This window comes from Fusarium tjaetaba (assembly GCF_013396195.1).
Source record: "Fusarium tjaetaba strain NRRL 66243 chromosome Unknown NRRL66243_c0000155, whole genome shotgun sequence".
Classification (NCBI taxonomy): domain Eukaryota; kingdom Fungi; phylum Ascomycota; class Sordariomycetes; order Hypocreales; family Nectriaceae; genus Fusarium; species Fusarium tjaetaba.
Genome location: NW_023501351.1, coordinates 90,579 through 104,738, shown reverse-complemented (window position 1 = coordinate 104,738; position 14,160 = coordinate 90,579). Strand labels below are relative to the sequence as shown.

The 14,160-nt window shown below is 49.4% G+C and overlaps 3 protein-coding genes across 3 annotated transcripts; 1 reads left to right on the top strand and 2 right to left on the bottom strand.

Annotated features, from left to right (window-relative positions):
• Positions 1 to 2,824: 2,824 nt before the first annotated feature.
• Positions 2,825 to 5,382, bottom strand: FTJAE_7678 (uncharacterized protein; the record flags this gene model as incomplete). Its single annotated transcript, XM_037354418.1, has 4 exons — positions 2,825 to 2,854; positions 3,164 to 3,323; positions 3,375 to 5,099; positions 5,180 to 5,382. The coding sequence occupies 4 exons, from the start codon at positions 5,380 to 5,382 to the stop codon at positions 2,825 to 2,827; spliced, it is 2,118 nt and encodes a 705-aa protein (XP_037205266.1).
• Positions 5,383 to 8,348: 2,966 nt separating this feature from the next.
• FTJAE_7677 (ATP-dependent RNA helicase DHX35) lies at positions 8,349 to 10,420 on the bottom strand (the record flags this gene model as incomplete). Its single annotated transcript, XM_037354417.1, has 2 exons — positions 8,349 to 10,151; positions 10,199 to 10,420. 2 exons carry the CDS (start codon positions 10,418 to 10,420, stop codon positions 8,349 to 8,351), a joined length of 2,025 nt encoding a protein of 674 aa, XP_037205265.1.
• A 461-nt stretch (positions 10,421 to 10,881) lies between these two features.
• FTJAE_7676 (CUE domain protein) lies at positions 10,882 to 12,308 on the top strand (the record flags this gene model as incomplete). Its single annotated transcript, XM_037354416.1, has 4 exons — positions 10,882 to 10,902; positions 10,982 to 11,309; positions 11,363 to 11,866; positions 11,917 to 12,308. 4 exons carry the CDS (start codon positions 10,882 to 10,884, stop codon positions 12,306 to 12,308), a joined length of 1,245 nt encoding a protein of 414 aa, XP_037205264.1.
• Positions 12,309 to 14,160: the final 1,852 nt, after the last annotated feature.

Genomic DNA, 14,160 nt, shown 5'->3' with positions numbered 1-14,160 from the left:
GAGTAACGAGGTTATTCGCTAACAAGGACGCGTCGAGAGTGATTAAGCGATATTTCGAAATTGACCTGGTGATGTATGAGAAGAAGTGAAAATAGAGGAGAAGCGAAGAATAAGATGAAAGACGAGAATGAGAGTGAGCGAGCGAGAATGAGGTTGGCTAACTAGAACTGGGCTGAGCTGGGCTGGGTTGGGTGAGTGATTGGATTTGGAAGGTCGGGGGGGTGCGACTGAGACGGAGACAGACGACACGGACAGCAAAGAGCCCAACTGAAGCGTACTAGCGGCCGCTGGAGGTCAGTTCGGGGTGGAGGCTTTTACTGGGTCGACCACTGACCGGGACCTGAACCTGGGGCCATGAACCTAAACTTCCAGGGCTGCAATGGGCCTGAGCAAAAGATCCAGTTCTTCTTCGCCTTCTTCCAAGGCTCTTGTTGAACCGTGAACGTGCTTGGGATTGGGTTTTGGCGTAACGTAACAAGAGCAACGTACGTACCTAGCAGAGTTTGTGCCTGCTATACACAAGCTTAATTGAGTTGCAACTGAACTTCCACTTTTTATCAACCGTTGGTTTAGCCTAAAAAAATTATATTTCTCACTGTTGAGAACGGCGACTAAAAATAAAGGGAAAACGGGTGCTGGTTTGCTTTCGGGAGGCGTATACGCTATCCAGGTCCACTCGCTTTGGGACAAGAAGAGTCAAGATCAACAAACAACAACACAAAACGTATTGTACGTGTGTAATATGAAAGAGAGAAAGAGCAGAGACAGAAAGAGAAAGAGATCACAAGTTGAAGAGTGTGCCACACGATAGGTCTTTGAATCAGCATCGGGCCTTTAGACACAGCCATTTTCTTGCTCAAAAGTCAAATGGCAGACAATTATATTCCTCAGCCACATTCACCCGCAGCTAATTAGTAGATATCGCCATTTCTCTCGATCTTGCCTAGGGGAGGAAAGAAAACTCAAGTCCTTGATCATAGATGACAAAAAGACTTGGGTAACTTAGCCTAAGTTTAGGGGACTCTTTGCTAATTTTATTTTAGCACCCTCTTCTAAAGTCTTATGTTTTCTTGCTCCCCAAGGCATTGGATGTCTTTTAGCCGGGGTCTCTTGGCGTGGAGACCCCCAAGACGATACGAGCCACCCCAGCGAGGCAGTGACTCTTTGGTTTGTGTTGGCTTCGGGACGATCAATGGAGCGACAAGACCTGAAAACGTCAGAGGTCAAGATTATTTACAAGTATTTAGAGTTACTTGTAACTACTGTGTTGTATTGTAATACTTGTATACACAATTATTTGTTTGTTGACATTTAATTTCTTTATATAACTAATTAAGTTTCCGTCTCCCTTGCATCCGCTCGAGGGGCTTTAATTTCCCCTGGACTCAAACCACGAGACGTCGACCACCACCAACGGCTGTAGACTCATAATACAAGAACAATTATGAACCTGTCTGTGAAAAGGGTCTCGAGGACCCCTCAAAATTGATTGTCGTTTCACCACATGGCTCACAACGTCATGATGATGAAGCCAAGTAATTAAACCCTTCAACTCCAGTCCCACTGACAGATTCCAAGAGGCATCTCAATAGCCATTATTAAATACCTCGCAGGCATTAGTCTTCTCTTTTGAGGAGATTCGAGGGGTTAATCGTGAGTAATAAGTGAGATCACATGTTGTTGGCTGGCATTCAAGTATTTCTATAGCGTGCCGCGAACCCTTTAATCTCAACGTGCAGCAATGGAATGTCTTTCTCATGCACGTCTGCGCACATCGGGGCACGATCTAGACTCTTGCTTTCCCATCTGATCTGATCAAATCTCCTCGGCTGAAGGTCTCAAAAGTGATATCTTGCGTCCTCACGTGCCTCAAGTCTTAATGGACGGATTATGCGTTCTGCTCTGGTTGTAATCTCGGAGCCATGTCCTGAAAAGTCGATCCGATGCGACGCTGGCACCAACACTCACACGGAGGAAAGGCTCGAGATCGAATTGCACTTTGAATCGAAAAGCTTCTCTTCAAATTGGAATGTCATATCTGAGACATCCACGTTTCTCGATTCTGGTGCTAGAAGGATAACTTAGAGGGGGGAGTTTGGTTCAAGACGCTGCTGCGTAAGCGTCACTTGAACCAGGTCTCTGAGCAGCCAACAGGAATCCTCATTCTCCCATGACCCAGGCAATTCGACTCAGCAATTGAGTGTCAACTTGATAGGCCATTTCGCATACAAACAAATCAACGAATTCGTTAATAATATCTACCAATTGCTACTGTGAGCTTCAGTATCCTCTCATCGCAGCTTAGGTAGTTCTTGGTTCGCTCTGCCCCGGTGGCGTTGGCCTCCGCAGCAACTAAAGCACAGCATTGACCAAAAATAGTAACTTGATCGCGTGTCGCCGTATCGCCCCAGGAACAAAGCCTTGATTCGACAGACGCCGCTGATCTTGGGTATCCACGATATCAAACTTTTCTTTTAGATCTGCCAATCGTGTTTTGCCCTGCTTGAGTGATATTCCATAACTTCATAACTTCACTAAATACGAGAGGATCGGTGGTGTTGCGATATTGGCGCGCCTGATGATCCAACAGGAGATGGATATCATTCGAGCTGCCCTTTTGGGAATTTCACGAACTGGCTACCTAGACTCATCGTCATAATCTCTATCTGGACATATTCACGTATCTCACAGTGGTTTCTCAACCAGTTCCAAATAAGTAGTAGAATGGTAGAAACAAGATGGCCATGTTGAAGTGATCAACGCCAGATCCAATTGACCTATATACAACGGCCGAACCTACGTTGTCCGAGCCGGCAGTCGTCATCTAGTTTGTCGTGTGGTTTCCAAAGACCTTCTATAATATGCAAGTCTGCAGGTTCCCAGTGTGAAATAAAATATCGCAAGACATCATGACCCTATAAATACGCCCTTGAAGTGAAGAAATGTTTAAAGTTGACCAAGACCGGCGCACGCTGTGTAATGCAATGTCAAAAAGACAACGCTAAGAAAGTTTTTTGACATGTCAATGGTAGGCCATGCATAGACCAATCCACTGGATGTGTTGACGCGCTACCTTTTATCAAGGTCGAATTCCCCATGAAGGCTTCAATGTATCTTGCAGCGCTTGTTGGGTGAACACTTGGTCGCCAGGTAGGCGACTTACACGTCCAGCTCCGTTGCGGATGGCACCAAGCTGAGCCTGAGACATGCCGCTGCGGTTACTCCTGATGCTTCCAGCGTCGCTCATGTTGTCGGAATCCTTGAATCTCTTGGGAGGTGCGAAGTCAAGTCCAGTGAATGTGCTGGATTTGCGGAGAAGATGGCTGCTGTACGTTAGCTAAAGTTTATCGATTGCGTAGTGGCGTATAACTTACGGGCTGGGGAGAGCGGTCAGCTCCTCGAAGGGCGAGACAAGAGTCTGAGCAGCAGGAACAGATGGCGAGTAAGGTCGTCGCTCGCCGAAGGGACTTTGAGAGCGACCAGCAGCAGTGTCACGGATGGTGTTGGGAGGAGCAAAGTCAGCAGCGTTGATGAGGGCGATGTTATCATCCTTGAGCTTGGAGGGAGTTGGGAGAGTGGTCAAGGGTGCGGGTGGTGGAAGTCTCTTCCTGGGGGGTTGTCGGATGCGAGCTGAGGCTGAAGAATCAGGTCGAGGGCCAAGAGCAGAACCAGCGCGGGAACGTCCTCCAGGTCCGCTCTGGTAGCTCATACCACCGATAGAACCGTTGGGACCACGAGGACGAGGTCCAGGTCGGCCAGGACCAGGGCGACGGCCAGCTGGAGGAGGTGTCATGGCACGGCGAGTGACAGGCTGTGCGTAGGGCATGACAAAGGCGTTTGTCTCAGGATCAAAGTAAGCTCCATCACCACCCATCATGTAGCCTTGGTCAACATCCTCGTAATACCGAGGGCCGGGTCTTCCCTGAGCCATTGGGGGCATGGGAGGCATAGGCGGGGGTGCCTCCTTGGTATCCTCGAAATACTCCTTATAGAAAGAACGGATACGGTTGGCACGGTACTCGGGGTCCTCAGACTCTGTGATCTCATCCGGAGGAAGAGGACGGAATCCGACTGAGAGTCTCTTGTTGTCCTGCTGGGGAACTCCTAGGCCTTGGTACTGAGGTGTATCCTCCACGAACGAGGTACGTTGCATGGTGCGACCACGAGAATCGTCCTCATGATCTTCGTAGTAACTTGAAATGTCAGCCGCGGGGGTGTAGGACTGATAATTGGAACCATCACTCTGGCGGTCGTGAGGGAGAGGAGCGGACTTGGGAGCATCAGGGGAAGTCACAGTTGGGGATTTAGGCTGAGGAAGAGAGAAGTTCAAACCCAGACCGGTGGCCTCATGCTCCCTGGTAGGAGGCAGAGGGAAATCGTTGGCGGGCTCCGAGGAGAAGTTGGGCAACTCAAACTCGGGAGTCTTGCTCCTCACTGCGGGAGGTGGCTGTACGGAGGCGCCGTCACGCTTCTCATCAAAATCGGAAACCACTCCAATCTCAGGGATGATTGGGGCAGGCTGGAATCCATCCTTCTCGTCGAAGTGAGAGTTTGGCTGGTGGGTTGGCGCAGGCGCCTTGGGAGTGCCGAAAGGATCGACCTTGGAGTCGGTGGCAGAGACAGGAGTCTCAGGCAGGGAGTTCATGCGAGATGGGGGCATCTTCATGCTACCAGGCTTGCCAGAGTTACGAGGACTACTGAATTTAGTATTGTGCGAGAGGGAATCCTTGGGATTAAAGGACCGCAATGAGCCGGTCTCGCTTTGCGTGATGGTCGCGACATACTGGTAAGGGTCCTGATTATCATTTCCCAAAGACTTAGCCAACGAGTTGAGCGACTCTCGCGATTCCTGCAGACCGGGTGGCAGCAGGTAGGGCGAAGAGAGGTTCATATCCATCGAGAGCTGACTGGGTTTGTGGTTGAGGCCCTTCTCACCCCCTCCCATAAAAAGACTTCGGCGGGTAGACTTCTTTCCGCCGGCCCCGTCGAGCCCAAAGTCCAGGCTCTTGTGAGGATCATTGATATCCTCAAGCATCTGCCTCTTCATGTTCTTACGGTGGAGGTAGTACAAGAAGATTGCGATCAGAACGATAGGAACCCTACACATTAATGGTCAGCATATCGCGATCCAGTTGACCATCCGAAATCGAAAAAAACAAAGGCGTGGCTGGTAGCATACACAATAGCGACAACGATGGGAACTACCAAGTTCGTGTTGGCGCTGGCTGCTGCACAACTGTCGGTTTCTTGGCAGTTCTCTCGGGTGACGAGACGGCGAAAGATCGAGGAAGACGATGCGACTCCATTTTTGGAAGCTGAAGATACATCTTCGATGTTGGTGCGAGGTCGAAGGCGAGCACCTTCGTAATGAGCGATCCCCATGTTGGCGTTGTATGCTAGCGCATATACTCAAAGCTTCCAAACAAACAAAGAGATGTTGATCGTCAAGTGTGATTTCCTCCGCGAAAAAGTGAAATGGGCGTGGGAATATTAAGAATTGTCGAATATTAAACTCTAAGCACAACTGTCATAACTATTAAGCTGAAATGCGATTGACAATGTCGGTTGACAGCTGGCACGCGTCGAGTATTATCGTCTCCAATTTGATACGGGAATCGAATGAATCTGAAATCGTTTTCGTCCAAGGATCGCGAGAAGCGTCAAAGCAGATGTTGGGCACCGTAATATCGAGAAGAACAAGACTGGGCAAAGCCAAAAGCCAGCGGAGCAAAAGCGATTGAGCGAGCGGCTGTGATGTTTGTTGTTGTGTAAAGAGGGACTAGGTCATTAAAACAATAGACCGTAACGAAACGAACGACTCGAGTCTGGTATAAACAAGACTCTAGATTAAGCAGCAGTTTTGTATAAAAGAGTGACGAGCCCGCTGGCAGGCAGCTTTGGCAGAAATGCAGAACGATATGATGCTGTCGTCGTCGACCGATGAACAGTTGGAGAACGAAAGAAAGGAACGACGAATGGACGAGAGAAGGAGAGTAGGTAAAGAGGAGGAGGTTAGCGAGTGGAGGTGTAGGAGTGGAGCACAACGGGAGAGGCACAGGAGTAAAGCAACTGGGACTGGAACCTCCACCAAGGACAGCCTCGAAAGCCGGTATCTGGAGTGTCATTCTAGGGCCTGAGATGACCTGCTACAGCGACAAGACTCGCTGTTCTCCCAGCGGACTAATGCCTGAGGGGCCGTCCAAGTCCAACACAGGCCCAGACAACCAGGCCAGGGGCGGGGGGTAATGACCACTCATGGATCAGCTCAGGTCCCGTCCATCCCAGACAATGAATGAGCCTTGCTTTAGTTAGCATAGCTCTTAAACGATATCCCAATCAGGGGATTCACACGGAGCGAGATGGAGTGACACCAGGTTGAACCATTGGATTGGTGGTTGAACCCTTGTTCACCTTCCAGACCCCTTCCAAGGTCTTCTCCAAGAGAGATTAAGGTGGACATCCTACTGGATCCCATGGAAAGGGTTTGCAACGAGGCCTTGGTCGGAGCAGAAAAAGAGAATCTCGTCATGGAAGCCCTGTACGATGGATGTCCAGTGCACAAGCTTATTATTAGGTCGGATGCTTCTGGTGAGCGAGGCATTGACCGCATTCCCACTGACAACAATTAACAACAACCGACTTTCTCTCAGGCAGAGCAATCCGAAAATCAATCAATTAACGAAACTCAGTTATCAACCGTTTAATTTCCAAAAAGTCTCTTTTTGCCTCGCCACCCCGTTAGCGCCCGCATGAAAAACCACCAGTCACATCGAGCATCAGAGCCCAAAAGGAAGCATCAGCATGCGCCTGTGGGTGCACAACCAGGTACAATCTCGCATAACCCAGATGCACAATCGACCCCTGACCAGTAAAATCACAAAGAATGCATTAAGTTATGAGCGCTTCATGCAAGGCACGCGAGCGGCAGCCAGGCTAACCCCGGCAATCATGTGGAGGCCCGGGACCAAGACCAGCCAACGGACGTCATGGAACAGCTTCTGCTCTGACGAGACCAAGCCCCGAAGAGGAAAGTAAATAAAGGGGGAAGAAAGCATCCCCGCCTATCCGCAGTGGCGTCAGGGGCTATATCTTGTCAACTGAAGTGGCTGCTGCAGGTACGCGGTGCAGACTGCAGAGAGTTCAAAAGATACGGTGCTCTATCTCATATCGAGAACGGTCTCGATGGTCTTGGACGGAACCATTCAAAGACAGTGTCAGTAACAACCCGAGAGCATATTGTCCTCTCCCGTTACCGGTCAACTGTATGAGACTGTCGTCCAGGGCAAGACACGACAAGGCAAGGCTAGACAAGCCACCTGAAATGAAAGCGAAAAACACTTCTCACCTCGCAAACACAGTCAAACTTGATATCAATCACACCGTCTGTTTCCTGGTTTCAACCCCTGGCTATCAAACTAGCCCCAAATGGCTGTTCGAGATCGCCAACTCCCTCATATCAAGATGCATATGGCTGGTGTCACAAAAAGCTGAATCGTTCCCACACCTGAATTCTTGCATTAGAATCTTGGCTTATCGTGGGGCATAATTTTAATCCTCACCCACTATGCGCTGTCTAGTGTTGAGATATGCATCAATACTATTGCCCTCATCTCCGTCACCCATATCCTGCTGGCTTATTATTAGTATTCAGCTTGCCTACGTACGTACGCACGCACAAACATCAGAAGAAAAAAAATCTTGAAATGGCTCAATTTTGCAGGAATTACCAATCGTTCGCCTACGTCAATATGGAGCTTGTAATTTTGATTCGGTGACTTCCGCCGCGAGCCATCTCACGGCATATCACATAGATCCGCCGGGGAAGCCGGATGATTTATTATTAGGTAGTTGAGCCGTTCGCCATTATTAGTCAGGACGATCAAGCTCCCTTACATCGGAGAGACGAGGCTATCACCACTCTCACCTTCACACGTTGCAAATACTGCGGATTGTTTTGAACTCTGTTTTGCCTTACCTTCGGCCCGTTCACCGTCATCCTCGCTATTACCATACGAAAACATCAATACATATCGGGTTTCGTCTGATCCAATGGCGGTCAGTGTTTGACAGGCAAGCTAACAGCTTAACATCCATGTAGTATATCCATAGCTGTTCATGTCGGAATCAAGGACTCCCTTGACCAGCCAAGGCTTCCTCCATTCATGTCATCTCACTTTTATAAATCAAGCAAATGATATTTTCACTGTGGGGAAATGCCTCACACCTTAACCAACATTTGCTATCCTTGATCCCGAAGCTTTGAAACCGCCATTCATATACCATCCCAGTTATCCCCGGCCTGGCAGTTTCACATATCGATGGCCCCATCTCCCTTCATATCGAACCCCTCATCCTCTCCGATCTGTCGTGATTTGGTAAAATTCTGGCGCATATTCCAAGAGCCATCCTTTCTCGATCTTGGTGACATCCCGGATGAATATCTTGCTACCCGTCTCCATTGCTTCATGGAAGATGACCCAATCCGCTTTGCGGTTGAACATTAGTGAACTCGGATGTGCGTGAAGAACCATGTTGCCCTCGACGTTGCGAAACGTTCCGTCTGGTTGCATCCTTGCTGCGTGGGCAAAGTAGCCCGATGTAAGACAACGGCGGATCTGTTCTGCTTTTTTGACGTTCGCCTCCGGTGATGCTTGTCCAGCGAGTGTCTCATCTATATTGATGCTGAATCGCTCAAGATACCGCTTTAGTTGAGCTCTGATACTGACTGCTCGACTCATGGACTTGAAGTTGAGGTTGTTCTCATGACAGAACTTTGCTTCTTTTCGTCCCTTTGTAACAAACGCTTGGTAGGCGTTGAGGAGAGTCAAGTGGTCGCCTTCATCCACGGCGAACTTCCTGCGTGATGTCTCCATCTTCTTCTTCTCGCCTTCGTGGGAGAACCATACACTGCCTCCGAGACTGGTCATTGCGGCGATTGTAAGCATTTCGCTAAGGCATCCAAAAGACGGTGCAGCTAGTAGGGTTTTCGCCATCATAGGCTCAACGGCCAACTCAGCCATTCTTGAACCCATAGGCCGAGTGAGCTTGGCATACTCATCCAAAGCTCCTAGAGCATAGAGCAACTCAAGAGCCTTGGCCATGAGTTCAGATGGTGGTGGAGATAGAAAGTCGAACCGCACAATATTGTCTATTCCCAAAGCCTTGAGCTGCAGAACGACAGGTGCCAGGTTTGACCTCTGAAGCTCAGGAATATTGGCATCCGGCAGCGACTGATAACTCTGCTCAGTGTAAAGTCGGAAGCATTTTCCAGGTTTTGTGCGACCAGCTCGTCCAGCACGCTGGGACGCCGCCGCTTTCGATACTGGTGTCGCCGTGAGTGACTCTATGCCAGTCCTTGGGTCGTATGCTCTCAGTTTCACGAATCCACTATCCACCACGAATACAATTCCATCGATTGTGACTGACGCTTCGGCGATATTCGTAGAAAAGACAACTTTTCGTGTGCCTTCGGGCAGCTTGTCAAAGACATACATTTGCTGTTCGGTAGACAAGCCAGCATACAACGGCAATGGCATCAAGGGACCGTGTTTTGAGCCAAGATCAAGCATGCGCTCGCTGACTGCTTGTATCGCATTGTCGATTTCCTCTCGACCAGTCAGGAAAACCAGGATATCCCCTTCGCCCTCTTGGGTGTGGATATCGAAGACAACGTCGATTGCTTTCTCAACATAGTTCTCTGCCGGTGACTCCAAGTAGAGTATGTCTATTGGATATGTTCTCCCTTCGAGACTAACGATGGTCCCGATTTCATCCTTTTTGTCTGTTTTGTTTGGCTGATCATCACTGCTCCTTGTGAAGAAGTCTAAGAACTCCTTGGCTTGGAGAGTAGCACTGCTGATGATGATACGCAGCTCGGGTCGCTTTCGGCGAATCTTCTTCAGTAACCCCAATAAGACGTCGGTGCTGATAGACCTCTCATGCGCCTCGTCAACCATGATAACCGAGTAACGCGTCAGCAATGGGTCAACCAGAGCCTCTCTGATGAGGAGGCCATCTGTGAGAAACTTTATCTTTGTTGATGCTGAGGTCACATCCTCGAAACGTATTGAGTATCCGACTTCTTTGCCAAGCTCACAGCCAACTTCTTCGGCGACTCGCACCGCAACTGTGGTTGCCGCGACACGACGAGGCTGGAAAATGTCAGCTTTTGTGGTTACATGGTTTTGTGTTTACTTACCTGGGTGACGCCAATGATCTTCCCATCTGAACACCATCCTGCTCGTTCTAGGAATTGAGGTATTTGTGTTGTTTTTCCAGAACCAGTCTGGCCTATGACAATAGTGACTGGGTATTTTTCAATCACATAGAGAAGACTATCGCGATGTTTTGCGATTGGGAGTAGAGCTGCTGGCTTATGAAGAGCCGGTATAAAAGCTGCATCTAAATCCAAGTCTGCCATTCTGGACTAGGTCAAGCAAATCCGCTAGATTTAGGACACTTTTCAAGAACAACACAGAGTCTCTCACACCATTTGTGAGTATTTCCCTCTATGTGCGCACAAAAGTCAGCTTGTTTGAATACGATTCATTCTGCATGAAGCATTATGTTCAGAGTCAAGCTTCATGAGACGCATGAAAAGTTACCCTAGACTTGATACTGCTCTCAGAGCTACGGCCAATCAGAGCAACTCCCCCATTAAGAATGCATTGTGGCGAGTGGGTCAACGTCATCAGCTTCGTGTAGGCTGATTGACCCCTCGCGCCTCAACTTTAATATCACAAGGCAGGCCAGGCTGAAGCGAAATCCCCAATTTCCCTGGATATTGCCCATCTTTCAACCGACTTCTAATCAAATCTCGACTCTAAACTCGTGATAGCTTCAGACTGAAACTAAATCATACCAACGACAAGTGCGGTCAGGATGTCAGCCCCTGGAGAAACGGTATACTACTACTCCTTTCGAGAACTGTCTTAGATGGCTGATGTTGGAGGATTTCTGCTAACATGACTTCTCCTGCTAGAACAAGGCCACCGTCGAGAGTGGACCTGAGTCGCCTACTACTGCGCGACCTCTTGATCTCGACGACGATGATGTTCAGGAATCTGGCGTTCTCGATAGCAACACCACACCCGCTGCTGCGACTAACACCACTACCACCCAGGCCCAGGCCCAGGCACCAACACCCACGAATGAGACAGCGCCCCCTAAGCCGCCCCGACCTGTTTCTGAAGCGCAGAAGAATGAGACTATACTCAAGGAAGCTTTCCCTACTGTAGAGCTGAGTGTTATCAAGGCTGTATTGAGAGCTAGCGGTGGTCGCGTCGAGCCTGCATTCCATGCTTTGCTGGGTACGCTTACACAAACTCTTATTAGAGGGCATGATGAACTGATTTACGCATAGAGATGACCGATCCTGATGCTGCGCAAAACGAGCCCGCCGAAGAAGTCCCCCCGCCTCAACCCCCTAGGCCTCAGAACCGAACCCAGATGTCGCAATTGGAGGCAGACGAGCTATATGCACGCCAACTTGCAGAACACTACGATAATGTTGGTGCCTACGAGTCGCGCACTGCCAACCGAGGTCAAAGACAGGGTCAGCGAGGTCAGGATGAATGGGGTGACGGCCGTGAGCACAGCTTCATTGACGATGACCTCCCTGTCATTCGCGAAAACCTACGCAAGGGATTCTTCGAGACACAGGAAAAGGTCAACGGATGGATTACAAACATCAAGAAGAAGATCGAGGAGAACTTTGATGAGAGTGAAGAGCAGACGCAACGACAAGGAGAGCCTTTCCGTCGTCCTGGGGAGTCCAGCAGGCGAAGCGGCGACTATGACCGATATGATGCGGATCCCCAAGTTCTCAGCGATGATTTCGCTGGCATGAAGTTTTCTTCTGATGGAAGTGAGTACTGATATCTGGATTGTGTTGAAGCAAATATTGACAGCTCGCAGCTCCCGTGAACCGACCCATGGCCAATACTGGCATGTATAAGCCCCCTCCCCCATCGACTTCACCCAAGCCTAGCAACGGCCGACGAGTTGGTTCCAAGGAGGAGACTGAAGAAATCAATATGTACGACTCTTCACCTAGGGTGCCACCCAAGGATGCAGCTCCCGCGAGTGGCACAAGGGGTAGCAAGTGGCAGCCCCTGTCGGCGGTTGAGCCGAGCCCTATCGCAGAAAACGACCCCTTTAGTCTGGGAGATAGTGAAGATGAGAGGGAAACACATCAGAAGACCAAGGACGATAAGACTGATGACAGCGAGCGCTTGAAGAAAGCTACTGCTGAGGCAATGGCTGATAGCCTGAGCGAGTCTAAGGACACGGATGCAAAGAAGAACTAGATGTTAGCAGATTGACGTAGACCAGTCGTACAGACCTTGGAAGAGGATGGAAGTCATGAAGACGTAGCCGAGAGTCATGAGAGCAGCAAGTCGAAGAGTTTGGTGCCACTTTCGCTGTCATAACAAACATGGGTGGTCTGTTTCTGGTTATAGCTCCGTATCGTATCTCACGACGGTTCAGTAGGTAGCATATAGTAGCCTTTCTTTTTCTGGTTTTGCATCCTCTGGCATACTCTGCTGTCCTTGCACATTGCGCATCATGACCCGTGACCATTCTAGAGTGACGATATCATGAGGCGTCGGTGCAGACTCGGTGTTCGTTCCTTGGCCTGCATACCATATCCAGTTCTGTAGGACATACGACGATGGGAGTTCTCATGTAGTGGATGTTTGTGTTTGCCCAACCAATGTCAACGATGACAGGCATAGAGCAAGCCTGAAGGATTATTCATTACTTACTCATGAACTAGGAAACGGAGACGTGCCTCGAGTCGTGCAAGTCCTCATGGTAATGGAGCTGAGATGGGGAAAATGACTTAGGAAATTTCCTAGGAACTGTGCAGTCACTCCCTCCTGAGTCTGGAGCCTCTCGAGACCCCTTGCTCCATGACGTTCCGTCTCGGTTTTACCAATGGAAACAAGGCAGGTCATTGAAATCATTATTGTAACGTAAGTGGAAGAAGTACGCAGGAAACACCCGACAGGTCCCGTTGCGATGCACAGGAGACAGGCTCGTGCATTGCATCGCATCGCACAGCTAAAGATGGAGATATGGCTTGGAGCTGTGAGCCGGTCCGCCTGTCGCTCGAGCACGGGGTCGGATACGGGACGGTCATTGGATGTGCGGATCGTTCAACGGACGGCTTGAGATTAGCGGATGCTTGTTCGGGGCCTTATGCTTGATGGTGGTGTATCTTCCGAGTAGGCGTTGAGTGGTGGTGGTCTGTTAGGGGACTAGCTGGGCGGAACAAGTCAACGACTTGAACTTTTGAAATGCCCCGCCATCCAATGCTGGTAACGTCGTGGGACCATGAGAGTCGTGATCGAGTCGAGAAAGAGGAGAATGAGCAAGTAAAAAGGGAACTATTCAAGGCACGGGGTCATTTACTGCTTAGACCCAGGGAGTTGAGACGCTATAGACAGTCAATCTATGTCATTTCGTGTCCCCGCTTCTTTCTTTTTGGTGAATGGTTCCATTACCATTTTGGTTGACCGTCTCGTTGCAAGAGCCACTCACTGGGCTGAGCTTGTGCTTTCCTTTGCCTTAGAGCATCCATAGAGGGGCAGTTTTTTGGTTCCCATCAAGTTCGTCTTTTGACATAATAAAAAAACACCATCACCACGACGTTGATCATATTCTGAGGTCCTTTCTTACCAAATACAATTGGAGGTCTCACTATTGGAAAGAAGAAATTGTTGTTGTTAAAATCACTTGCCGTTTTTGAACACGCCTCGGATCCACGTCACGTCGACTTGAGTCAACTTACGAAACTCAACAACCTTAACCAGTCCAGCCTCGTCTCAGTGGACTCTGCTCCCTTCAAGGCTCGACACATAACGAACAGGGCCCTTTGACAGGCCTGGAACAATCAAGGAACACCATTGATTTGACTATCGGTCTGTGCTTTACTGACTGAGTCTCTGAGAGCAAGTGCCTCGGCTTTTGGTGAGTGAGGATCTCCAATATCGTATCCAATCCAATCCGATTCAACCCTGCCTTACCCTTCACTCTCATAATTCTATCGAACCCTTACCCATAAACTGCATCTCGTTTCTATACACACACGCTTGGAGGCCACGCTATTCGCGAGCGTTTTTTTCGTCAGCAGTTCACGCCCTTTCTTACGCCGCT